General features: G+C 38.0%; 2 protein-coding genes across 2 annotated transcripts; one reads left to right on the top strand and one right to left on the bottom strand.

Annotated features, from left to right (window-relative positions):
- Positions 1-2,469: 2,469 nt before the first annotated feature.
- LOC139128554 (transmembrane protein 145-like) lies at positions 2,470-12,448 on the bottom strand. The gene is made up of 11 exons (XM_070694314.1): positions 12,065-12,448; positions 11,562-11,639; positions 10,836-10,916; positions 8,189-8,296; positions 7,343-7,508; positions 6,526-6,597; positions 6,046-6,195; positions 5,538-5,615; positions 4,803-4,972; positions 2,720-2,840; positions 2,470-2,481 (listed from the first exon to the last, which is right to left on the bottom strand). Exons 1-9 carry the CDS (start codon positions 12,185-12,187, stop codon positions 4,962-4,964), a joined length of 867 nt encoding a protein of 288 aa, XP_070550415.1. The 5' UTR covers positions 12,188-12,448; the 3' UTR covers positions 2,470-2,481; positions 2,720-2,840; positions 4,803-4,961.
- Positions 12,449-15,444: 2,996 nt separating this feature from the next.
- Positions 15,445-26,505, top strand: LOC139128557 (uncharacterized). The gene is made up of 4 exons (XM_070694317.1): positions 15,445-15,537; positions 19,164-19,340; positions 22,516-22,785; positions 23,747-26,505. The coding sequence occupies exons 2-4, from the start codon at positions 19,226-19,228 to the stop codon at positions 26,503-26,505; spliced, it is 3,144 nt and encodes a 1,047-aa protein (XP_070550418.1). The 5' UTR covers positions 15,445-15,537; positions 19,164-19,225.
- The last annotated feature ends 1,069 nt before the right edge of the window (positions 26,506-27,574 follow it).

Raw genomic sequence — 27,574 nt, 5'->3', positions numbered from 1 at the left:
GTCTACAGAACCCTGGATAATAAACAGGAAATATATTATCTGTTTTGCATTATTTCTGTCGGATTTCCATTCCCGACAATATTAGAGTCCCCAAATCGCCGAAAAATATAGGGTAAATATCGGAGATTTCACAGAGGCACAGGGCAAGTCATTCAAGTATCGTCTAATATTGATATTAGAATCCCTAAATCGCCGATAAATATCGGGTAAATATCGTCGATTTAACAGACCGGGCGTGCCATGGCACCAAGCAATTTATTCTGGTATCGTGTAGTATCGATATTACAGTCCCAAAAACGCCGGTGAACATCGGCGGTTACACAGACGCGGCTTCCCATGGGACAACCGCAGTTCATTCTAGTATCGTCTAGTATCGATTCTATAGTCCCAAAATTGTCGATATGTCAAACTTCGATACTAGATTATAATACCCGTTATTTAAAAATTGTGCAAAGTCGCGCCTTCATGAGTGTCGAGAGACACTTGAGATTTTGAACGACGTGATCAGTCGTGTGTCATTATTGTCACGGCATTAATTTCAATAACGATAACCCCCGATGGGCTTATCTCAAGTTTAAAAGCTGTACAAGAAAGTGTTTTTCAGTCCTGACAGTGTATAACCTAATCATGGCGATGACTGATGTTTTAATATTTCTGCCTGTCGCACATATAGCGTTTGATTTCACTTTGACAAGCACTTTGAATGTGCGATCCCTGCTCGATCAGTCAGTCGCCGATTTTAAAAATCAGCTAGACATTATATTCTTAAAGAAACTCAACGATGTAAAGATTACAAAATGCCTCATTCATATTTTTACGGTGTTTGACAGTTTTTTCCGTCAGGGACGTCATGTACTTTATTAGCCGTTCGCTCATATCGTGAAGCTTCGATCGATGCTGTAGCTCCATGCATGCTCATACACAGGGCTGCGCCGTTTACACTCAAGTGGAGATCGTATCGTGCTTTTAGCAGTGACTTTGATCACAAATCTTCATTCGATCAAGGTGAATTTAGTACTGATTTTCGCAAGTCTCAACCCTCAATACGCTCTCACTATGATTGTGAGAGCCCTCACTTCAAGCCCTCACATTTGCTCGCACTTCGATTGTGAGAGCCCTCACTTCAAGCCCTCACATTCGCTCGCACTTTGATTGTGCTGGCCCTCACTTTGGCCCCGCACTTGTCGATTTCCGGCACCCTTACATACCTGCCCCTGGACTTCATCCGTGGGGACTAAAAACTGTGTCACTGCATCCTTTTTGCAATATGAATACGAAGAGAAACTAAATTTTTATTTTTCTTGGCCTTATACATAGAAGTCTATGGACTGCCTTATACATGGGTGTCTATGGACTTGCCTTATACATGGGAGCCTATGGAAACTGCCTTATACATGGGAGTCTATGGTGGTGAAAACTAAAAGGTCCAATAACACCGCCAACTTTGATCGCATTGTGAAAAAAATCGACATGCATCTGTATGGGGTAGGGAACTATCCTTGTGCAAAGTTTGCAAGAAATTGACCTGGGCATGTGTGAGATATCTGCGTGAACGGACGGACGGACACACGGACGCACACAGGCACGGACATGACCAAACCTATAAGTCCCCCGGACGGTGTCCGTGGGGACTAATAAAATGATAGGGAATGTGCCATCAGTTATTGTTGAATGAAGCATGTCGAAAAATGTAAGAAAAAGACTGAACAGTTTAAATGCCAGATTATTATCAATTATCAATATTGCAACATTAGCATAAAATCTATGGACATGGCTTAAAATTGAAAAAGTGTCAATTTCAGAAAAACATACACAGACAATATTCCTACAAAGCTACAGTGCATTGTCAAAGGTGAAAAAATATCTGTTCTAATTGTCACTTAGATCTTATCCACATTTTATGTTTCATGCAGGGGGGAAACACCCTCATTTACTTGAGTATATCAATGATGTCATGGTGACAAAAAGCTACCAAAGCCAAGTTTCATTCAAAGCTTGACTCATAGGTTAGATTTCGACAATACAATTTTGTCCAAAATACTATGCAGATGGTTGCAATGTTTCAGTGATAGCAATATCTTATTTTACACATGCCAAAGCAAACATTTAATTGTAAACTATCAGTTGAACAATAACAGTAATTAAGCTGAAGGAATTCATCAATTTTTTTCTTGAAAACACTTCAAAAAAAGATTAAAACTGTTTCACCAATGCAAATTCAGTCATTTCACTAACAGATTAAATACAAACAATAAGGATCATGGTGTAATAATGTATTTAGGAAAAAGGGTGATACTAGGCATAGCGCTATCAGTTAGATTCTATAAATACCTGACTTTGTTCTGCCTGCTTGACTTTAGGAGTTTTGTCTGTAACAAAGAGATCAGTAAACTTCAGATTTGTAATCTGCCCAGCTTCAGCCTTCAATACAGATGGGGTACCACTGTACGCTTCTGGAAAATATCCTTTCTGGCTATCAATCTGTAAGATAAAATTATTGTAATTTATCCTAAGGTAGATGATCATTGACAATTGATTTCTCATTGATGACAGGAGAGATTGGCTTTGGACATATACTGCATTTTTGATGACATATATTGACTTTTCAAAATACATCTCTGATACACTTGGATTCAAATCAATGCATTCATTTTTTTCGCCTTTGCTTGTATCCAAGGGAACACAGACTAGAGGGAATATTTTTTTGAAATCCACTGACCTGTGTTGTCTTGATGTTGAATGGGAAGTTCCTGTTAGCAGCATTTGGTCTGGTCAGTATCAGGAAGAAGATGTGTCCAATACAGATGACAACTCTCTCAATTGCATTCACAACCTTAGCTCTGGAATAGATAATATTACATACAGACACTGTGTTATTTGCTGATCAAATAATAACAAGAATGTACAGCACATGGACGCTGCCATGACTGGGTATCTTTGAATGCTACTGTTAATGGCACAGCTGATGTGACTGGTCAGGAATTTTTGACAGCAGCAAAAAAACTGATTATCATACTTAAACCAGATTCAGATTGAGTTCTCACTAAAAATTTGGAATTGTGTGAACAGCTAATATTAAGACAGTGTGTAGAGTAAATGGCTCCCCAGTGGTAGGGTATGTTTAAATCATAGAAATTTTAAGGTTTAAGCAATCAGCATTCAATAACATTAGGTAAGGTTTTGAAGTGCATGTAGCTTGCAAACATTTCTTTCAAGTTTACTCATCAGATTGAGCATAACAATCTTCCATTAAACAAAATAAATTTGCAGTTGCAGAATCTCACATTGTCATTGATGAAATTATCTCTTGATCAGGGCTACAGGGAAGGATTTATGTCATACAACTCAACCATCAAACTTTACAATAAGTACAACTGCTCCTCAGACAAATTTGGCCATCTTTGAAGGGAAGCAGTCTGAGAAGTTGCTGAGATCATACTCAAGAGTGAAAGGGTAGCTCAATAAGAATGGGATTAGCATAAAGATGGAATCATATGGATAAGAATGCAATTAGATTATGAGATGAGAATGGGATTAGATAAATGAAGATGGGTTCATTGTCAATGTCAGACTATACCAGTAGTTTCTCCATTCACAGTTGAACAACACAATTATTGTGCAATACATACAGTAACTGAGAAGCATTGTAATTGACAGCATGTCAATGCTAACAGACAATGTGCTGGTATGTACATACCTAACCCAGGCATCGATAGCATAGTTGCAGACAAGGATAGTCACAGGAGTAGCCAGCCACCAGAAAGAGAATACCACACCAAACTGAACGTAGAATTCTACCATGTCAGGGTGATGTTTGATGGAGAAGTAGATGGCATAGTGAGTCCACACAAATCCTGGACAATGAAATGATATAATGCTGTGAGTAGGCCATATTCATGAACACTGATTTATCTAACTTACATGGTGATGTTTTATTGGTGTAATCAAATCCACAAATTTACTAAACAAAGTACAATATAAGCAATCTTATGCCGAGATTTCTCTCCTGAAATGCCACATATTTGTAAACAAATATGGCTTTTTTCCTACCAGTAAAAGTGGTATACTTTGAAGCTTATCATATACCAGTACCAGCAAAACTTAGCAAGAATGTAAGGTCATGTAGAGATCATGACAATGACCAATGATGATGAATGTAAGAAAATGATATGACACGGTCATACTGGATCAATGTCAAGATCATGAAGTCAGGTGAGATTAACCAGTCATGGAGAACTATGAGAATCGAATGGAAAGGTCCTGTGAAAGAATTTCTAACAAAAGCAAGCAGCATTGAATTTAAGGTAGTATGCACCTCGAAAGTGAAAGACTTAAACTTTTGCTCTAACTTTCCTCAAGGAATCTTTCAATCATTCTCTTTCCACATCAAGAATAAAAATAGGGGGTCACCGTGCAAATTTTGGTACTAGAGAAACAAATTACCCAAGATTTACCGATATTAGAAATTCAAAATGGCCGCCATCCCTGTGTTAACTCTATGGAGAAAAATAAAAAAAATTGAATTTCGAAAAAGTAAGCCGGTGAAAAGTTTTCTTTCACCAAGAGCTTTAAAATGAACCCCCACATGTGGTATATCAGAAGAGAATTGTAAAAGTTTGAGAGTCCGAATGTCTGTCCCCGAGGTGCGTTCTACCTTAAAGGAAATACGCATCACTGTATTTAATGTGCATGCTATTATTAACAGTTTGCATCCTATGAGATGATTGTTGTAGTTTCAAAAAACCACTGATTTGTTAGTTGGTATTTAAGTCCTCATATCTGTTCCAGGACAAAACACTTACCAATGAAATACAGTCCAATCAGTCCATAGCCGGCATAAGATTCATATTTGTAGAGAACATCTCTTGGGTCAAACATTGTTTCCTCACAGAAGTACAGAGCACAGTACACAATGGTGTATACTGTCATGAAGACTGCCAGCTTTGTCAAACTCACTTCACTCAGTTTACCTCTGTTGAAATGAAAACACATGTAATTTTTAGTCTTTCTTTGATTTGTTTATAAATCAACAAAGAGTAAATACATTGATGGTATATTTAAGTAACAACAATTTTATTGGGCTGAAATGTAAAAGAATTAAGAGTTCAATCATAATGCAGAGCAATAAAGTGAAAAATAAAGTAAAGAAAGACATAGATCAAGTAAAAGGGACTATACATGTATGTCAACCTGATTGAGTAACTTATGCTTGCTTTTCAAATACCTTGTACGTTAGGCTGGAAAGTACTGGGAATTTGTTCTCCTTATATAAATTTCATTTTGTAATAAATGTTGAACAGGAATTGCATAATTTATCATGGTACTTTGCTAGCAACAACAGACGTAAACTTGAATTTTGAGGATACTCAGTAAAAAGTGAAATATCACAGCAGTATCCTTTATTAAAGGAAAATAAAAATGGTTTGATAAAAGGTAAGAAGATGAGGGCAACCCTCATAACAGACTGAGCATTTTATTGTCAATAATCTGAACAGTCAATTGTGATTTTCAGTGGATTTTGAAAAAAGCTTATCTACCTTGTGATCGTAAATCCTTTGCCAACAAAATGATCGTCAAGATGAAGACCAGAATTCCTGCTGATTCAATCAAGTTTGCTTGGAATACATAAGAAAATAGACAAAGAAAAACAGATAAATAACAAAAAATCCATCGGTCATATATTCACTCTTTTCAATCATATCATTTTGTTTTTCTGTCGATTGAATAGACTGGACTAAGAAAACTGCAAAATTCATACAATATTGTCAAGGCTTTGATGATTTTCTGTAATATTTGTGAAGCAAAGAAATATAGTTGAAGTAACGTTCTAATAAGTTTCCTTTCATTCTATTGTACTGGATTCCTGCACCATGAGTTACTACCTTGCACATCGATGTTATTTATGGGACTGGGTAATCTCAAGTAATATAAACTATATTGACTGAGGCATGGACACAAAACTTACAAAGCAACACATGGCATATATCTGTCATTTCAACTGATCTCTGTAACTAACTTGCCATACATTTCAAATCCCTCACTTACCAAACATTTCCAATCCAGGATACGGTAAACCGGTCTTTCCGTACATGCCGTATGCAATTGTCATTAGAAACAAACTGGAAAATTCTGCCAATACTGAGAAGGCAAACAACTTGTATGTCGAGTGTAGAAATCTCCGTTCTGACAGAATCTCTGTAAGTACAACACAAGGTATTCCAAATCAAATTAAATCACCTTAATAATGCTATATTGTGTGAGTGTGCTTTACAGTATGAATATTTCTCTATTTCATATGATATGGTCGTACTTGTGAGTGTCATTAAAAGCCACCCTGACACTGCGCTCTCAATACTATTCAGCAATCACAAAGTACTCAACAACTAAAATTTTATTAGGTAAATTTTCACGCTATTCCTGAAAATCACTCAGTGCAGTAATGCTTTCTGTAACATCAGTAAGAATACAAAAATCTGATTTATAACTTGCCAAGACCAGTAATATTTTGACAGATACATTACTTACTGGAAAATCGGATGGTGATCACAGACAGGAAGAAATACAAAACCATAAACACCAAATTGGTTTCCAGAATATCTGAAAGATTGAAAATCAGAAAAAAATTAGGACCAGTAACAGGAACATTTTAATAATGTTTGCTCAAATATACAGAAGATGTAAACTCTATGCAGTCTCTACTCAGTACAGGGAGTGTCCATCAAATGATGTATTTTATTTGTGTTGTTCTTGTCTATTATGTAGTCTCTTGTTCTATTGAAGTACCCTGCCTTCACTCTTTCAATGCAGACTGTATCATCTGTGTAATGTACATTTTACTTTAAAAAGACAGTTGGCCATTTTGATCAGTTATTCATTCTCGCTATGGTTTCATTTATCATGTCTAACACCGAGGGAATATATGCATGGTCACCCATTGATTCAGTATCATTCAACATGTCAAACAATGTATATAGTATCTCGTATCAAACAAAATTCATGGAAAATGGCCAACTTTGTCCTTTTAAAGGGTTCTCAATCATGTTACCAGGGTTGCCCTGAGAATATAACATAAATGCTTCAAGGGATTCCAACACAATTTGCCTATCCTCCAAAATCTTAGCAAAAACAAAGCAGATATAAAATAATGAAAATAAAAATTCTTGCTAACCATTCATTGTTTCACAGAATATGATTTTTTTCAATTCACTGATGTCATTGAGACATCAATATCATAAAATGAATCAAAGCAGTATATCATCAAGTTTCAGTTATCTTTAATTTACTCAGCACCAATGTGTAAGGTTTCCATCACTAGCATTGCGATAACTTTCCCAATACTTACATCTTTCATCAGCTGAGAAGTGTTTATCCCACAACTTGACACCGTTGGTCATAGTAATGTTATAATCAAAGTCCATAGCTACATCAGAATAACAGTTACTCATCACCAAGTACCACCAACGTGCACGGGGTGTTTGAAAGGAGCGACCTCCAACACAGTGTATCCACTGAAAATAGAATTCATACTATAATGGTGAGTACAGTCCACAAGACGTCAGACATTGCTGATGGTTGACTTTACAAGACAATCTTACCAATGGAATTTACCAAAACTTGTGTCGTAAGGTCATAACTATAAATTTGAGAATTTAACAGGGGCGCTAAAAAGTCAGTTTGTTAATACTAGATTCCAAAATCTGAATGCTAAACTTATTCTACACAAAGAATATACTCTATTTGAATTTATGTCAATGTAACAAGTAATTTCTGATCATTTTCAGCATGATGATTACTTCTACCAAAATGTCAGTTACCACCATCTTGCACTGACACAACAAGTTACTATAGCTATTCCATTAGATATCAAACCACTGTGTTTCAGTCTATAATATGTATTTCTGGAAGATAGTGTTTCCTTTTTTCATAGTAGTGTTTTCACACATTTTATGAATGCAAAGCTTGAAATGTTTGTAACGAGGAAAAAGCAGTGGACAAAAAGTCTCTCCTCTGACTCATTCATGATATTTCCGATCTCTTTACGTTAGCATGGGAAGGTTTAGAAAGTTCTTTCACAGTGAATACAATATACCAGTACAATATACACGTAATGCGTGAAATTTGCCTGTATCAAAGAGAACTTTACTGAACCAAACCGGCAAAGCTAACTGATGACCTAAAACTGAATTACCTCAATGCCATCGGAGTCAGTCACTTTCTTGCATCCATTATACCCATCAGTCAATGTCAGCTTGGAATTGTGAGTCCCTGGAATTGCTTCCTTCTTATCACCACAAGTCTGTAGAGAAAATTTTGACAAATGTAGTCAATGAATAAAGGCTAACAAAGCTGTGTAGTACAACGGTCCCTCTATCACGTGGTAGTACACTAAAACACAGCATTGGCCTAGAGGCTCATAATCTCATAAGCATACTGGTACATATTAAAGTTCCATACGCTGTATCTTTTGGTTATTTTTTCAGAACTTTTGTTTTGTGATTTCCCTACACTTTCAGGGTTAGCGGTAGGATTTTCAAGTTAGTAGCCACACTTACTCAGTGTGGCTAATTTGGTCCTAATTTTATTAGCCACACGCAACTTTCATTAGCCACACATACTAAATACTGGTAGAAACATACTTCAGTCTTCAAGTTTTTGATGTGATACATTCATAAATACATACACATATACATAAATATATATATATATATATATATATATATATATATATATATATATATATATATATATATACGAAGTATGCGGTTCGACTTGTCCGATACAAAGTGCTCAATACAAAAGTAGAGCGAGATATATAAGGGATGCTGGAGAATTGATTTTACAATTTCATCTCTACAACGTTGTTTCGTGAATCGCGAATACACGACGTCTTTGTTTCACGTTTACTTTTTACAAGTTATGATTTCGCGACTCACGAAACAACGTTGTAGAGATGACATTGTAAAATCAATTCTCCAGCATCCCTTATATATATATATATATATATATATATATATATATATATATATATTTATATATGAGATAAGTGAGGTTTTACATTATATATATATATATATATATATATATATATATATATATATAAGAGATAAATGAGGTTATACATTTTTTTTCACTGCAAAGGCTACACAGACAGTAGACATGATGTTTAAGTAAACTAATTAAAACATTTGTAAAAACACATTCAGAGACACACAAGACGTTATAACATTTTTCAAGAACAGACAAATCATCATTATGTGATTGTTTGAACTCAGACCAAAATAAAAATGAAAAAGAGTAAAATATTGATGAACATGTTACATCCTCATCTATATATACTCTTTTGTTGTTGATTTTGCAAAACCTGTATTGCACTCTACGATCAAGATCCCCAATGGGGATAGGATTTCAATAAAGGCTTACTTCACTTTACTTTATGTGCTCTTACCCTAGTTAAACCCCGATACAGAAAGGTGATGAGCGTATAATAGATCATTACAGTTAATAAAATTACTTTTCCGATCAGAAAAACTATTGAAAAGGTGTTACAACAATGGGACATTGAAGTTCCCGCGACAGCATCGCTAGGAAAATGGCAGTTTTGCCAGTACCTTCATGAATCTGTGTCCCTCCGTACCCCAGTTACCTAAATAGAATAGTCCCACTCCGCACATCCGCCATTGTTTATTCTCACTCAAGGCCATGATGCGACGTTGGTTTTCCTTCTCTAAATATGCAATTTCATTTGTTTGACGCTATTATCACTTCATCAGTGAAGAGCTTTTATCGGTGACTATTACAACTTTCACTGCTACGTCGTTGTTTTCACAAGATGTAGACCGTTTGATATTGCAATGTCGACTTGCTTTTATCATGTGCAGTCAATGCACATGCCATGCCAGCTGGTTTACGGTTCACACAATGCTGTTGATCGACAGCATACACGACGTCTTTGTTTCACGTTTACTTTTTACAAGTTATGATTAATGTGGAAATTTCACTAAAATGTCGCTGATCCAGGGATTTTGTAATCAGTTTGATTTGATACTGCGATATGAAATATTGTCGTTGAGTTTTGCTGCTTTTGGCCATGGTTGTCTATCTCAGTATCAGCGTGATCGGAAGGCCAGTTCATGGAGATCGCGAGAATGTAATTGTAATATTTTGTCTTCCTTTACAATTTCAAGTAAGCGCTTTAAATAAAGAGTTTTTTTATGTTGTCTTTAGCATATCAGTGGAAAAGCAATAAGATTTGGACTGCTTAGTTTTATCAATTTCGACGAAATCAGCTGTCGCCACGCTTTTGAGATCGTGGCGATTGCCGATGGGTTTTTGTTCGCCACAAACAAGTTTTAGTCGCATTTTGCGACTGTGGCGACCTCTACCGCGAACCCTGACTTTCTGCTATGAATCTCTAAACTGTAATTTAATGCCAAGTATTTAACATTTTCAACACAATCTATATGAGTATAATCTACATTGTTATTGTTGAAATTGTATTCAAGTCCAGACTAGAATTCATTTGTAAACAATCAACAATGATCACTACAAACATACATGCTGCGTCGACAAAACAATACTTGAAATTTCAGCATGACAAACGGATTAGGGTCAGACATGATAGTTAATATATAGAAGCAGAATACTGAAAAACTTGCCACAAGTTACAGCTTATGTCCCTTTAAGTGACCTGAAAACTTATTTCCACAAATTTTCGAAAATGTAATATGTATGAATGCTAGATATGCGTAAAGAAATTTGAATTGGAACTGCTTAACATTTGAAAAGGAAGCTATTTAAACATCATTTTATTCCCAAAAAGCCAGCAAAACACCTACCAAGGTATCTTCATGTTGTCGGATATACGGCCATTGGTCAGGTTCATCATTAAACATCAGTAACTTGTAACAACAGTTTTCCTACAGCAATGACAAGGTAAAGTACAGTGGATTCTAGTGGTTATGGTGACCATTTTGGTATTTCCCGATGGTCAAACTAAAAAAATTACTTTCTTGGACCATGTCCTACAGACAATTTCTTGCCCCACCCCTTTATCAAAATATCAAGAAGTTGACCCCTCAGACTAGGATGTTGTGGATATAAACAATATCGCCTCAACACACCACTGCACTGCATTATCACATAGAATATCAGTTTACTGATACAGCTCAAAGCACCATTCAGTTCATAGTAAGCAAAACATAAAGACAATTTGGTATGGCATCCCCATGACCTTTGAACCATGGACATAGACTGACAAAATCTGCAGATGGATGTCAACTGATAAGTTTATGGAATATGTTTCACATTTTGAAGTTGGCTCACACAGACTCCAAAAGCTTTGTGACAACAAACATACCAATAGTAACGTTAACAGATATTAAATTAAAGCGGTATTCTGTAGTTGTTTATTTGTAAAATAGGCATATTCCCGATGAGATTTCACAGTAAAGCAATATCATGTTAATGGGTTCAAATATAAAGTTTGCAAGGTGTGAAATAGAGAGCTAAACACACAGAACACCATTGTCAGTGTATTACATTATCAGTATGATGATACTTACGGCTTTGTACTTAATTTCATAGTGGAGTGTTCCCTTTTCATTCGGCTGGAAACAAAACCTATCAATGAAATTGAAGTTCTGAAAAGGAGAGAAAACAGAGGAGTTATATTCAAAGTCAGTAACGAGTTGAAATACATATGATAATCATACGACAATCCCGTTTGTGGTTTGGGGAAATTTGGAGTCGAGACCTTTTCAAAGTTCAGACCATGTTAATTGAACAACGTTGATTGGTTTTGAATACCGAAAGTACAGTGTGCTACCACTATGTGATTTATTGTATTAGTATAACAACTGACTCTTCATTCAATTTGATTTGTTATTTGTGTCCTGTACAGGTGCAGTAAGTGCGGGGAGAAATTAATGATGCTAGTTCAGGCAAAGAAAGTTAAAACAGCGATAAAATTGAACCCTCCATGTGAATCGCGGTTTACACTTCACCATTTAGTCGACCAGTCAGTTTACGGGTGATGGGACATGTGATTAGAAATACTGAAACTTACCGAAGCCGTTTTCATACGCCCTTGGATGATTTTTGCATCACCGGGGGCGATGAGAAACATCTGAATTACTAGGATACAACCTAGCATCCAAATGCTACCAAACGTCAAACTTGTCGACTTCATTATGCGATTTCGATATAGAAACACAGCATGCCGCTGACTTTAGGAAGTTTTGGTTCCATCAGAAAGAGCATAAGAGAGGACCTTCGTCTCTGAACAGTGCTGAGAGAAGAATGAATATGTTCTCCGCGTCGCGTCGCAACGTCGCAAACAAATCGTGTCGTCAGCAATGGATGGAACGAAACTTGGACGCGAACTTGTTTCGTCACACACCTCCGTCACCATTGGAACATCGAATGGAACCATCATGCATGGCATCACTGTTCGTTGCCTCTCCAGAGGGCGCCGTCTATGACCTTTGGCTTTCCAGAGACGCGGTCAAAAGTGTCAGGCACAGTGATCTTACAAAATCTACATGGCTTCGTTCGCTTTGCTGCCACTAGTGCCAGCCTCCGAAACTTCAGGTAATTGGGAATTTTACCCATCATCAACCAGGACCTTCCTCAACCGCAGAAGATGCAAATCTCCATAGACTGACGATAAGTTGTTCAAGCGACGAGTTGAAGTTAGGCTCGGTGTTAGAATCGATTTCGGATTCAATAATCGCTTAAACAAGTTTGCAGGAACATTTATCGGGTCATCTTTCTGTAGTTATTGCTTAATTTCTTTTTATTGTCTCAGTGGAGTTATTTATTGCGCTAACCTCTGTATAAAACATTTTTAAAGAGACATAGCAACAGCTAACAACATACCAAAAGAGGGCGCCATTCCTATCGTACCACCACAGCCACAGCCGATTCATGTACCATTTATCTACCTCGGATTATACATTCTATTTAACCGTATGTGAGATCATTATCTGGAGGCAGCAATGTTGTGAACATGATTTGATTTCACAAAGTGGACCCTGCTTCCGTGTTGACAGTGTGTTTAGTAAATGATTTGCATTTGTTCACAAATGACTTTGCACGTGAAGTATTGAAATATTAAAGCTAGAATAAATAAATCGACAACTATAATTCTGCTGAGTCATCAATAGGCCTAATACTTTTGTCAGTGTGCACCCGCAAAGTGGCCGCAAGTCCACATAGCCAACAGCTGTATCTCAAACTTTTCACCCTTTTTTAGTATTTTTGATTTTCTTATTCCGGAAAAGCATAATTTATTTTCAGAATTCACTTTGCTAACTCCCCTAGATATGTGATGCTCATCATATTATTGTTGATAATTGAATCCAAGTCATCCGAGCGTCAACGTATAGCTACATGTAAAGGAAGACTAATGAGCATAGTATTAGACATTTCGAAATGCTGATGCTGTGAAAGTCCAACTTCATCGTAGAAAACATTGGAGTTGAATTCAAATCAAAGCGGTCACGTAAAAGACTTATGGAAGTATAGTAACTTAAAAGCAGCATGGAAATAATACTGAACAAGTTCGTCGCACTTAGCAGTTTTTATGTACTTTGCTTAAAACGTTTCATTAGCAATTTTTTCTTGTTTGTTTATCTGTATGTTTTCCAATATAATTTAAATTCTGTGTGTTATTTATTCTTCATTTATTGAGATGAACAATGGAATGAGTTAAGCTGAATTCTAATTTAATAATCTGAACGCATTTACCCGGCACATTTACAGCAGCACTTGGTGGTCGTCGGTGCAAAAACCAACATTTAACATCGTTTTGCATGTGTAGTGGCAACACTAGAATCACTTATTTACAGCGAAACATTTGTTTTAAAGGTTTACACGTTGAGATTCGTTTTCAGTCTGCGTAGTCTTCGTGGGACTGCGCACTGTCATTGTCACAACTGCCAAAACTGCTGTCTTTGTGCTTCCCTCGTTACAATGGGACCGAATCATCGATGGTTTACGCTGAATATTATCCTGAATGGTGTTTCAACCTTTTGAGTGCTGTAAATTTTCCCGCCAAAATTCTTGTGCACAGTTTTACAAATTTTTATTGAAATTTTGTATTTTGTTTTGACAATTTTGGATCAAATTGACATTTCTTTTCATTGGATACAGTTTTTTGGTCAAAAGTTTGGAAAATATCTGAAAAAAAATTGTACAGTATCTTTGTTACATTTTACAGAGGCGGCAAAAATTGACTTCGGCGCTTAAAGGGTTAAACTAATCGTGAAATCGTGAAATCACAATTTGTGACTCACTATATGAGTAGAACTCCGAGACAATTTGCTTATAAACGACTACAACGAGATAGATCCTTTTTCTGTAACCTTAGACAGTTTTAAAAATATTGTGAAACTTTGTTTTCTCAGTATTTGTTAAATTTTGTATGTCTTGTCTCTGTGTTTTAACTGTGTATCTCTATACAAGTCTGCAGTTCCAGAAGATTTCTTTGCAGCACAGGGTGCTGCAGAAGTCGTTTCTCGCGTGATATTTCACAGATCCAAGTAACCATCTGGTAATACATACACACTTGGCTCTGTGACAGCAAAGTGTGAAGACGCAACCAAAGGATGCATAGAAATGTGGAGTAAACAAAGAGGAGACCTTTAAGACTTGGACAGATTTAACAGGGGAGGGAGTGGGGGGGGGGGGGGTTCTAGAAGACTTTAACCCACGGTGGAGTGACCGTTACTTATCCCAAGTCCCAAGACGTATAAATATTAAAACCACAGTAACTTGCATATTGAAATAATAAACGTCGGCAGACTGTCGCTTATATCATGGAGTGAACACTATACTAAAATCAACTACGGAAATCCATCTCCCTTCTAATGTACCGGTATGTAGTACCCGTCACTTCAAATAAATACACACACACATATTTGCAGATTGTAAAGTTCATCAGGTCAGAGCTGAATCAAACAAATTAATCCTAACAAACAATCAGAAATTAAATCGTCTAGCCTAAACACTGACACCCCCGCCAGGGCAATAAACTCTAACCTTACACAAGCAAAATAGCTCACACTTCAAAATTTAATTCGGGAAGTAAAGAAGTTTTCCGTGCTTGCGGCATTAACCATAAGATAAACTAATAAAGAAATATGTTACAGTATATATTGTTAAAATGGTAATTAATTTGTTTATGAAAAGTGATTTTTATGAATTTTATCAAGCCTTGAAGGCTCAAGGTGCGTTACCGATGAAACAGATGGCCAAGCCATGTCACAAGCATTACATGGGTCACGTGCTTTTCATAAAAGGACACATATGAATGGATGGGAGAGACGCCATATTTCGGTACCGCTCTGTTGGTCTCAAAATAAAGACCATTTGGCCGAGGTGATTCTCAAACTCTACTAAAATAAATATCACTGTAAAAGCCTTGCTTGTTTAGTTCCACAGATGCAGGCAGATAGGATGCATCATAGGATACAAATCCGGAGATACTACAGTCACCAATGGTCGGTCTAAACTTAATTGTTTTGGGGAGCAAGCAAGGTATGACCTATAATTTGCCATTCAAAAAAGATTCAATACTTTTTTATGATTCAACCAAATTAATGAACGGAAACAGCACAGAATATTGACCGTAAAACCAGTGTATTTATGAAATGTCCGTATGATTCAAAGAGTCAAGTACGAAATGTGTAACTAACCTCGCCAGAGTTCCGAGATCATCTTCGGTACCATTCGTCAGCGGCATCAAATATATTTACATTTCGGCGATTATCGCGATCGTAAATGTGAGTCTTACACATAAACTGCTGAAATAGGTTTCCTAGCGCACATTCTTACAAGCTTATTCTATAACGCTTCTCTATATGGAATATCTTATTTACAGTAAAAATGCTGTCAATTGTGAGAGAATATGCATTTAGGTTGCGTTCGAACTTTTTCCGTATCATTTCTAAATAAGTCTTGCCGGGTTGATGAATTTTGTGGACGCGATTTAATATATGACGAATTTTGACACGTTTTGCATGACGGCCATACATGAACTGAACGACAGCCTTCTGCTACACAGTGTGTATGTCCACTGGGAACTGAAAACCTAGTCTCAATGGCCCAAGTAAACACCAATTTTCAATGTAGAACCGCTATAGTGTAAGTATTACTAGCGCTAGCGTTAACATGTTACAAGGTTACCGATTTCTAGACCCGTAAAACACTTAAAAAGCACAAGAAGTAGCACAATTGTTAGGAGAATTTAGATGCGCTCCAAGATTCTTGCCGCAGCTATTTTTGTTTCATCAATGCAATATGGGTCCACATCTGGATCTACAGAAGCGAAACCCATTGAAAGGTAAAATATGCTTATTTCGATGAATGCACATTTTCCTTCATGTAAAATGATAACGGCGACTATCAGATGTGTCAATCCATAATTTAATTTTATCCAAACTTTAAAAAAATTACTCAAGGAAAAAAAGAAATTGCTTGACTACTCGTCTAGTCGCAAAAACCTACAAATAACAAAAATGCTCGTGACAAGAGTGCGCCAAAAATAAATATATTGTTTTTGCGCATGTCCAGGGTTACAAAACGAAAGGAAAACACCCAAAAATTTGCGCATTTTGCACGAAAATGCATGAATAATAAATATCTTTGTAAAGAGGATCTCATTCCTTGTTTTGAGTGTTGTGCGCATTACTCAACCGGATAATGTTTCCGGGTTTCTCACTATAATTTACAAGCATGAAGCAGAATATCTTCATCAGATGATGGAACTACAAACGTTTCTAGCTCCATGATCAGATTAACCTAAAAAAATTCTTTGACAATGTTGGATTTTAATTTCAATACTATAATAGCATTTGTTAAATTTCCGCCTTTGCGTGGGACAAAGGAAAACAATAGCTTTACTTAGCACGTGGTCAAGGATACCTTTTATAAAACTAATTTCCTGAGTACATTGTCGCTTTCAGAACATCAGGCAAAGACAATTGGGTTCATGGTAGACTGAGAGAGTGAGTCAGGATCAGAGTCGGCGTCGAATACAGCAGAGCACAATACACGAATGAATATTTCGGTCATGGTTCAAGGTTGGGGAATCTCACTGAGGTAAAGTTGTAATGAATCCATTTGTTCGACTTAACCGATTTAAGGCACACGCCGACAACTATATGCGCTATCCCAAAGTACACTCAGGCGAGCGCATTAATTCACAGATGGCATGCCACCAAATTTGCATTAATTAACAGTGAATAACTTTATTAATTCTCATGAGTTTAAATGCATCGCTGTCCCCAGGATGACGATTTACGTTGTTTTCAGAACTCTTCAGACTTTGTCACAGCACGGTTATCTGAAGAGGGTGATTTTTTTATTACTTTGGTTTGTCTTATGAACAGTATCCCGAATGCACCACTCATATGTTACCGCGAACTATGACCTTTTTGTCTGTTGAACAAACCATTATTGTATAGCAAACCTTGTAAAGGTACAGAGCTATCGTCTAAATACAGATTGATAAATTCAATTTTGTACAAATCACTTCTTCAGTCTACCGCTTACGTAAACTGTTCTAGGACGTTATTGAATATTAAATTATGAACAAAGCATTGTCTACCCATGTACCGCCGGGGATTTGCAGGTGTCTATTTAGCAGTTTCACTAGAGTAAAATTATCACAGGGCAAGTCTAGGAAAAATTGAAGGAGAAAAAGGTTTCTTTACAAACCAGTGCTAAGATGAGATCAAGACACCCAAGGTTGGTAGTATCACTGTCCCTCGTGTGTGAAGGGACTGTAGTATAATTTTTAATATCATAGTCCAACGTACTAATTAAATAGCATAAAAATGGTAACAGGAAACCTGCGCTGAGACTAAGACATCTTGCCCTGACCCCTACCCCTTAGGGTGGACATTTTCGCTAGACCCTACGATCCGACGTGAAAAATCATAAAGCTGTAAATCTTCAGTATCAATATCTCGTCATCGTTACTTCTTTCCACATTGTACCTTCATAAGAACAGAGTCAGAAAGACATTAGTCTAGTATCTTTCTTACTCAGTAATAAGTCAATAATCGGTGACTGACATACAGTTCCTTTGACCCTATGAAATACTGTCTGCTTATAATACCTTTCACACGTAAGCTAATGTCATTGCTACGAGAAGTTAGAGGAAATGAACATAAAATTTGTAAACCGAACTCCGTAAGTTATTAACATCTTCTGTCACAGGAATTATTCGACGATTGAAAGTATCCTTTCTGTTATTTGAATTTTCCTAAATGAAAACTCTGTAGAATTACACAATCATAAATAGTGGAGTTATCGTTATACTGAGAGAGAGAGAGAGAGAGAGAGAGAGAGAGAGAGAGAGAGAGAGAGAGAGAGAGAGAGAGAGAGAGAGAGAGAGAGAGAGAGTGAGTGAGAGAGTGAGTGAGTGAGTGAGTGAGTGAGTGAGTGAGTGAGTGAGTGAGTGAGTGAGTGAGTGAGTGAGTGAGTGAGTGAGTGAGTGAGTGAGTGAGTGAGTGAGTGAGTGAGTGAGTGAGTTAGTGAGTGAGTGAGTGAGTGAGTTAGTGAGTGAGTGAGTGAGTTAGTTAAACCCTGGATACTTATATATTTTTGTAGTTCATGTGCAAGCTGCTTAATATTAATATATTAATTTGTTGCAACAGCTTTACTCAGGTTATCACCTTAGGGAGAAATATTGTTTTAACCGTTGCATAGAATATCTATAATTGGACACCTTCATGAATATTGATGTGGCATTATACGACGAACCAGATGGTTGTTTGATGGTTGTCTTGCATGACAATGACATTTCAAAATCGGATAGAACATATCAATGTGCCTTGTCGGAAATTCACTGTTGTGGATGTGTTGTCGCATTTTAAATCCAGATAAATATCTCCGAAGCACGTAACTGTGACTGTATTCCTAGCTCCAGTGTATTCTGCCAAATTTGAATTGTATTATGTTACTTTCAACTTAAATATTACATTAAAATGATGATGATGATAATTATGATGATGATGATGATGATGTATGAACGTATTTTAGGTTATCTTTGTAAGCAGCACTTTTGTCTCCGAACAAATATTAGATGTATAGTTAGTACCTGTAATTTCTTTCAGCATTACATTTTCAGTAATTGTATGTGTACATTTACTTCATAGCGGAAATACTGCGTGTGGCTTGAACACAAGAAGCAGTAAGTGTTGCAGTTAGCAAAACCAATATGATATACGTCAATCAACTTGGCTCTGTGGTATGGTGTATTCTTGCTGTTACCCAAGGTATAGCTGGCTTTGACAAAGCAGAATGGATACGAAACGCTTCCACCCACGAACCTGGTAAGTTGGAACCACTCATCTCTGAAATTCAAATCTAGTATGCCACAGTGTTAAGTTAGTTTTTAATATTTCGGTGAGTCATCCGATCAGTCACGTGATCACCATTCAGAACTGGCAGTTGCTTTGCTGGTGTTTAAATGCTAAAGTCTTGTCAGATCGTTATTGCATGAAGTGTACATGACAAATTATCGTTAGGCCTTGGATATCTCTTTATACTTCTGACAATAGCAGCAGTTTCCACGAAATAATACTGCCAGCGCCCATGTAAGGTTGAACAGAAGGCCAAATCTGTAAAAAGCCGATGCAAGGCTGGTTTTTTATCATATCCACTTAGTTTAAAGTACAAATAACAGGCTAATAATACTAAAACTCAAATGTGTCACTTCAAAAATCCGCATCCGCACAAGTAACGCTTATATCACAGCGCCACACGTCTGTATTTAGTAACTTGAAGTTCGTTTACGGAAAGAAAACCGAACACCTAAGAACATGATATTTACATAAATTTGTAGCATGCAAATTATATTATAATAAGAATAACCAAGAAAACAACATTGTAAATGGCTTCCACTCACACGTAACGTTGATTTCCCATGGATCTTAAGGTAGTGACTCGGGTTCCTTTGTAAATTTTAGCGATTTTGTGATTATTTCATATTCTGAACCCCTGAAATATGATCTTTTTATTAGAGAAAACTGTGAGATAACATTGTACTGGAAAATGTCTTAAATTTTAGTGAAAACACGGCCTTCTAACCACTGCGCGAGTTATTATTTTCTTTTTGTTTTAACGGTCCGGATTACTGTCAGCGTTATCGTTATACCTTGAGGAGATTATGTAAATTTTTACGCACCATGTTGCGCATGCGCGCACGTCTTCATAAGAGACGCTATCCAACATGGCTGATGACTGCCGGCAGTATAGGCCTAAGCAGTGTAGAAAACGCAAAGGGGGCCGAAGAAGCAAATGGAAAGCTGATGGACGCGATGTTGTGTGTTGGCCGCTACAGCTAACACACAGCATCGTACGCAGGGCTAGCGAGAGAGTTGCCGACATCGACGGTTATTTTACGAAAAGTGAATAAAAGACTGGCATTTTGGAAGCGATCGAGTAGCTGAGGTAGGCAGGGATACGACTTGGGCCCAAGAACGCTGAATTACGTCAAGTCCCAAAATGGATTTGAAGTCACCGACCGTACGTACGCGTACAGGTCTTTGCAGGGCTGTGGTGAGCGGGGCGATTAGCTGTAGCGGAACACATAGCATCGTACGCGCGGCTATAGATTACACTGCCGTCCTAAGAGAATCTATTTAATCTTCACTGGAAAATATGGTTCTATAACAGCAGCCCATATCTTGGACAGTCTTGGACTTAGTTTGTCCGTGGAGGTAGGAAGCATGGTTTGTCAAATTTGTCAATCCGACACTGTTATGTCTGTCTAGAGCACAGCAACGTACGCGAAACGTCGCTTCACGATCGTTGCCTGTCAATTTCTATCTGTGGTCAAGAGAGTGTCGCTGGGTGTCGCGATATGTCGCCGTTTCAATTTTACAATGAGTGAATCTGTCGAGTATCGCCTCAGTCGTTTATTTTAAGTCATGAAGAATCGCTTTTACGTGTAACTGAAGTTGATTTTGGTTTCATACCCGAGGCCATAATAGTACATGTCACAGTGGAAAGCGAAATAGCGCACGAAAACCCGGTCATTTTTTATGGTGAGCAAAAGGACTGCAGCAGATCACATGTGAAAACCACAAAAACAAGTGCGACTTTCCCGCATTCCTTGAACTGACAACTACAGAATTTTTAGAGCATCGAGAGTTGGTCGTCTCATCTCCGAAAGCAAGCAAGCAAGCAAGTGACGTCTTGTACTATAGGCACAAAAATCGGCACTAAAATGAACTGGGCAACCATTTAACACTTGGTACGTGCATAAATTACGGGCTGTGAGACCGGAAGTCGAGCGCTAGCGAGAGAGCGAGCGCGCGTCGTCGGCAGAACGCAGACCTGTAAACCATTCCGGCTGTATGATTTTTTTAAAACTTTTCTCGTCTTGTAACCAGACTCTAACCGTTACCAAACAGTGTACAGTTAATATAATTATAAGCTAGATACGTATTTGACAAACAGATTATGCCCTGAATTATCTCTCTCGTGTTTATCGTGTAAATAGTACCCACCGCTTACGCTGACCAGCCTCACGTTTCTACGCACAATTTTCATCATTTTTAGGCGAACTAATGTTTAGGATTGTCAGAAATTCTCTAACCTGATGCCCAATATTTAACCTAGACCCAGATCGAATAATTTTTTTGAAACGCACAAAAATCCGACTTTTTCGGCGATTTTGTGTGAAAAATGGGACGTTTACACAAATCGTCGATTTTCTCAGTTCCGATTTTTGCTATGTATGCGCACCTTCAAATGAGTGTAAGTCGGCGACGCGTGGGCGGATTTCCCCGATTCTTCGCATGCTAACACTTCATGAATAGACCTGAAAAACCGTGTCTCAGATTTTTGATAAACCCCCCTGAAGTGACGATAACTTGACAAACGTGAACAAAAGCCGATAATTTATGCGAAAATCCGACAGTTCACACTTCGAAGGCTCACTGTGCAGAAACAAAAGCGAATTTCAAAAATCCAAACACGGTTTTTCCCCCTGTATATCCAGCTGTCTAGTGCCGTTAACAGATCACTTAGGGGTGCTGCCAATTCTTACTTATACTCTTTTAAGTGAAAAAATTCAAAATCACATGTTTTTGACTTAAACAAACATACCAATGCATGTTTTGACAACTAAACAAAATTTTTACCTTCTTCAAATATAGACCTATTAGAAAATGTACCACATGTTGGGTGTGAGACCCTGTTTTCTATGTGAAACTTTTGATTGAAAATATGTGTAAACCAAACTGAGTCACTACCTTAAGGAAAAGTATTTCTGACAATTGTGACGACATGGTATACTTGTTTTAAAAATACATATGTCCGTCTTAAACTCTCCTGCCGTTGTACGGTCCCATCGGCATAGAAGAGCCACCTTCATACAAACACTGCCTTCCTTCGCATTTCTTTCAGTTTTCTTTTCGTGTTCTGTTCCCTCGTATCATTCGTCTCCAACAATCAAAATTTGGTTACTCACTTTATTAAATAATGCGCATCATTTTATAGAAAACAGTCACTCATACCTAGACTGGCCGAGAATTCACTTTTCCGGAACGTTCTGGTTCGACTCACCGACCGGAAACAACCTTTGTGAGAACTACGACATCAAAACATTTGATGAACGATTTAGAGACGATCCCAGCATTCTTGGATGGAATCCAGAAGGTTCAGGATGTTTCCAGCTTTTAGACTGCAAAGTAACATCTGTCTGTTATACAAATGGTGACTGCTCCACGCATAGAAGAACGGATCGCCTGATAGGAACTCCTGTATTCAGTGAGTAGTGGATTTCCATACAGACTACTTGCACTAGAAATAGGCTTGGTTAATACAGACAAATTGCACTAGAAAGACGCTTGACTAAAGTTGACGAATAAAATAACACCTTGTTTACCTATCTCCTTTTATTGTATGAAACACTGTTTTACTTATATAAGGTCAACGCAAACTACCAGCCATTTATAGTGAACGTACCATAATGGAGTTTGCGCAGTAAGGCTGAACGCCACCAAGCTATTTACTCCCGTATAGCTTCAATCATGACGCTCCCGCCCCACGCTCACTTGAGTATAATAGTTGAATCATAGCCTTGAACTTAGTCCATATTCACCAAAGAAAAAAGGTTACAACAGATAAAACAAGCGTTAATCCCTGCTTCAGGATTTATTGGAAACCCGTCACATAGGCACCTGTTAATAATTTCATTTCCTTGGAACAGGTCAAAGACAGACGTTGTTCTCATTGTTTGGATGTTTTATGTAAAATCCTGTCATCGAGGAAAATATTTAATTCTCATTTAAATTCTCCCTTTAAAGGGTACGCTTTTCCAGGCAATGCTTGGCAACTTGGCTAGTTGTCATTGTTCTCAGTAATGATCCTTCGAACATGTAAATTTTAATAACACAACAAAAGCGATGATGATGACGATCGACAATGACGTTGGGGATGATGATGACAATGGTGATGATGATGAGGATAATGATGATCTAGATGATAATGTTATTGGTTAAAAGCAAAAGAAAATAAAATAATCTTAGTTCACAAAAGTTCGTCGAACTTCTGTGAACTAAGATTATTATCGACGAACGCTTGACATTCTCACATCACAAATTCTTGATGTCTGAAGAGCGAGCTATGCCAAAATGTTTATGTGATTTATATAATTCATCTCGAGTTTCGTCTTTATTATTTTACTGCATTATTTTTATGGCATATTTTTTTATATTTATGACTGTAGGTAACGTTGATCGTCCCGAAGCCAAGATTGCAGACATCGACACAGCCTACATTGCTGTACCGACAATATTTGGTCTTTCTCTACACGTACCCGGTGCTTTCTCTGGAAAATTTGTGGAGGCGCCGATGTCAAACTCTTATCATAAAACATCTAAACGTGAGCACAGCGGACACCTCGGGGCTGATTTTTATTCCCTACTTGTCGATGTCGATTGGTACGAAGAGGACGAAAGCCACTCACACTTAGTCAAGGAGATGAGAGAAATGAGTTTCCAGAGCGAGGTGAAGAATGTTTTATCAGTGAAATTTAATCTGGACAATTTTGAAGCGTTTTCAAAAAGTGGAAAGTTTGGTACAGGTCGTATCGTTGGCAGCATAGGTGTCGCTGGCCCAGCAGAACCGTTGCACGGTCTACGCCATCGACAGATGCATCCACCTTCCTCAAATAAAAGATTTGGAATTGCCAATTTTCGACTTTTTCCAACTCGTGGAAAGATCTTAATTGACCTTGGAAATAGTCTACCGTACAATGAACAGGGATTTCCCGATCCTGACGTCACACAGACTGTGCAGCTTGCCTACCCGCTGTATCAGCCGACTCAACCTCTGAATTGTGATACAGAAATTGTAATATTGGATGAAATCAATTATACCAGTAGCCTATGGTACGAAGACACAGCTGGAATCATAACAGTGCCCTCAACGACCACTCTGACGTTTAACCAAATCAAAGAAGTATCTGACCGACCATTGTTTATACGGCAGCTGAATAATATATCTCATGAATGTGAAATGATTGTACTTTCAGAGAGACTCGACGGCTTGGCTGTGGGTTTCATGGGGGATAGAGTGTTCCGTCAGGATCCTGGAGATTCGTGGAATGTTAATGCATTCCTGGTCAAGTTTGGACACCCATTTAAAGGGATTCCTTTAGAGATAGAAACAGCGAAATCAGTTAAAAAGAAGCACATGTACTCCAGATGCGGAAAGGGTCTCCACGTTCCTTTTAATCAACCACCAACTGCAGTTCATTTTACTGATGTAGCAAACAGTAATCAAAATGGCATAGCTGTGTTTGAATTCGTCGGCTACAATCCTGACAATCCCAGGGAAATTATAGACGGACAAATATACTTATATGAGATCAGCGTTCACGGGCAAGATACACTCACTTCTAGTCTCCCGATAGTGATATTTCTGTATAACAGCTTTGAAGTTTCACCAGGTGGGCCGACTTGGCATCGAGATATTTACCCGATATTTAAAATGTACTCCAACATGTTCCCCAGTATGAACAATATCATTGACATGGCTTCATATGAGGATGTCTGTCGCAAGATTTGGATGTTGAAGATGACAATGACACTGTCTATGAATGACCCGGAATTCATGCCGGTCACAAGGGACCTGTCGAGGAGGAAGCAACGAGCTATTGTGCAATGGCTCGACGACCCTAAACTTGGTGACATTCCAAAGCCCAGCTTAGACGATCTTAAACGCGATTTACAGACAGCACTTGAGCTTGAGCTGTCGACTATTCCACCATATCTGACGGCATGGCTGTCAATCAAGAAAGGATATAACAAAGCAATATCCAATATCATTCGCAGCATTGCAACCGAGGAAATGCTACACATGGCAATGGTAGCGAATATTTTACGAAGTATATGTGGAACTCCTATTCTAAACGAGAAGAAGCATGTACCAACGTACCCTTCCAGACTCCCTGGTGGAGTTCATCCTCACCTCACCGTGTCTCTTGGAAGACTCACCAAAGGTCTTATAGAAGACGTTTTCATGAAAATTGAGGAACCTGACGACACACTGCCGATCAAGTTACGTCAGAGAGTTCTGTCGTCTGTCCAAGACATCGAATTCGATACAGATTCGGAAACACCACTGAGGCATCATAATCGTACAATCGGACAATTCTACTACAAAAGAATATGGAAAGCCCTCAGTTACCACGCAAGCATTAATTCAAGTCTTTTCGCATGTGGCGATGAAACGACACAGGTTACAGAAGAAGATTGGTACAGTAAAGCTTTAGAAAAGCCATTCGCCATCACCAGCATCGAGGACGCTAGGCGAGCCATAGAGCTGATAACGGAGCAAGGAGAGGGTAGTTCTCCAACACAGCCATACGACTCTGATGGTAACTTATCTCACTATTTCAAATTTATGGAGGTAGTGATGGGCTACAGACTTGTAGTGGATCCGAACTTGATACATTCCACACACGAAGATGACACGTCTAGTATTGACAGTTGCGAAGTTGCGTATTCAGAGAAGTACACTCGTAGATTCTGTGACAACGGTAGCACACCGTGTCATTTTATGCACGTACATCGCAGATGTAATGTACCGTTTCACTTCACGGGTGAAAGAGTACCCCTACACGACGACGGGATTTGGCCAATAATAGATAATCCAAGCAGCGAACGTTACCCGAAAGGTTCAAAGGTGGAACTTTTATCTGATCTTTTCAACAAGGAATACTCGAACTTGCTGCGATGTATTCACGATGCGTTTAACGGAAACCCACGAGGGATGAGAAAATGCATGTCTATCATGGCAAGGATGGAATCCCTTGGACGACAATTGGTCAAGACACCCATTGATCTCAACGGAGATCCAAATGTAGGACCAAACGGTGCGCCGACCTTTGAATTCAAGGAACTAGCCATGAAACAAAGCAAGATTCATATCTTTGACAAGAAAGAGGTGTCTTCCCTTAAAGATGACACTTTCCATGATTAGTACGTGCTCATTAACAACAGAGACCTAATTCAACGAATTAATTTGTGGTTGATCCACATATTATGAATCAGTTGCTTCATAATGTAGATGAGTGTTATTCATAGGGCAATGTTTTTCTGCAAACTACGAGCGTCTCCAGGCTATTAAACACTTAAAATGCAGAGTGGTTTATAAGAGAAAGTTGTAAAGCGAAACAAAATGAATGAATAATTATCCACCACGAAGTGACAACACACTGACAGAAACGCTCCTGTAGAATGATTTGGTAAACATGCTTCATTGTTTTGAGAGACCGAAAACTGAGCTCATTATAGTGATGAAACGTCCGAAATAGAAATGTGTTCAGTATATCAATGTATCAAAATTCATTATGTGTACAAGTTTGACTGCCATTCAAAAGAGAATTAAGGACTGAAAAATAAGATTGCTTTACTTAATGTTACAACACGTAAGTATTAAATGGGAGGGATTTGTCGAATTCCAAAGCTGTATACGGTTACCTCACAGCACGTTACACCGAATTATACTACCATGCCCTGTCCGTGGTTGGTCGAGCTGAACCATGTGACCGACCACAAATACGCAATAATGGTTTGTTCATGTGCCCATGAATATGAATAATATCGTAAACATCGTAACTTTTCAGCTAAAACGTAAATTGTAATTTGTACAAAGATCATAATCAGTCACAAACTGTAATGTGGGCCAAGTTTAGATACTTTTTAAAAAAATCCGGATTTATAAAATATTTACAGCGCGCGCACTACTCGCTGACAAGTTCTGGACCCCGTTGTCGTTCGCGTGGGAAAATGTTGACGGTTTGGGTGTTCGTTGATAATATAATGGAAATAATAGACTCGGCGCTGACCATTTATTTATGGACGCGGGCGAGAGGAAAGCCAAAATTACAGCAAGCCTCACCCGTAAATGGTCAGCGCGTCGGTTATTTCTATAATTCATCTCACGTGGAACATTTTATATTGGTTTAAGCACGGACAATTTGGAAATATCTGATGCCAAGGCTGACTTTTTTATGGAGTTGAAGTTTGATTTTAAATAAGGACGCCCT

The sequence above is a fragment of the Ptychodera flava genome, unplaced genomic scaffold (assembly GCF_041260155.1).
Source record: "Ptychodera flava strain L36383 unplaced genomic scaffold, AS_Pfla_20210202 Scaffold_59__1_contigs__length_806204_pilon, whole genome shotgun sequence".
NCBI lineage: Eukaryota > Metazoa > Hemichordata > Enteropneusta > Ptychoderidae > Ptychodera > Ptychodera flava.
Note: the sequence above shows the minus strand (reverse complement) of the source record. Positions and strands in the feature narration are given on the sequence as shown.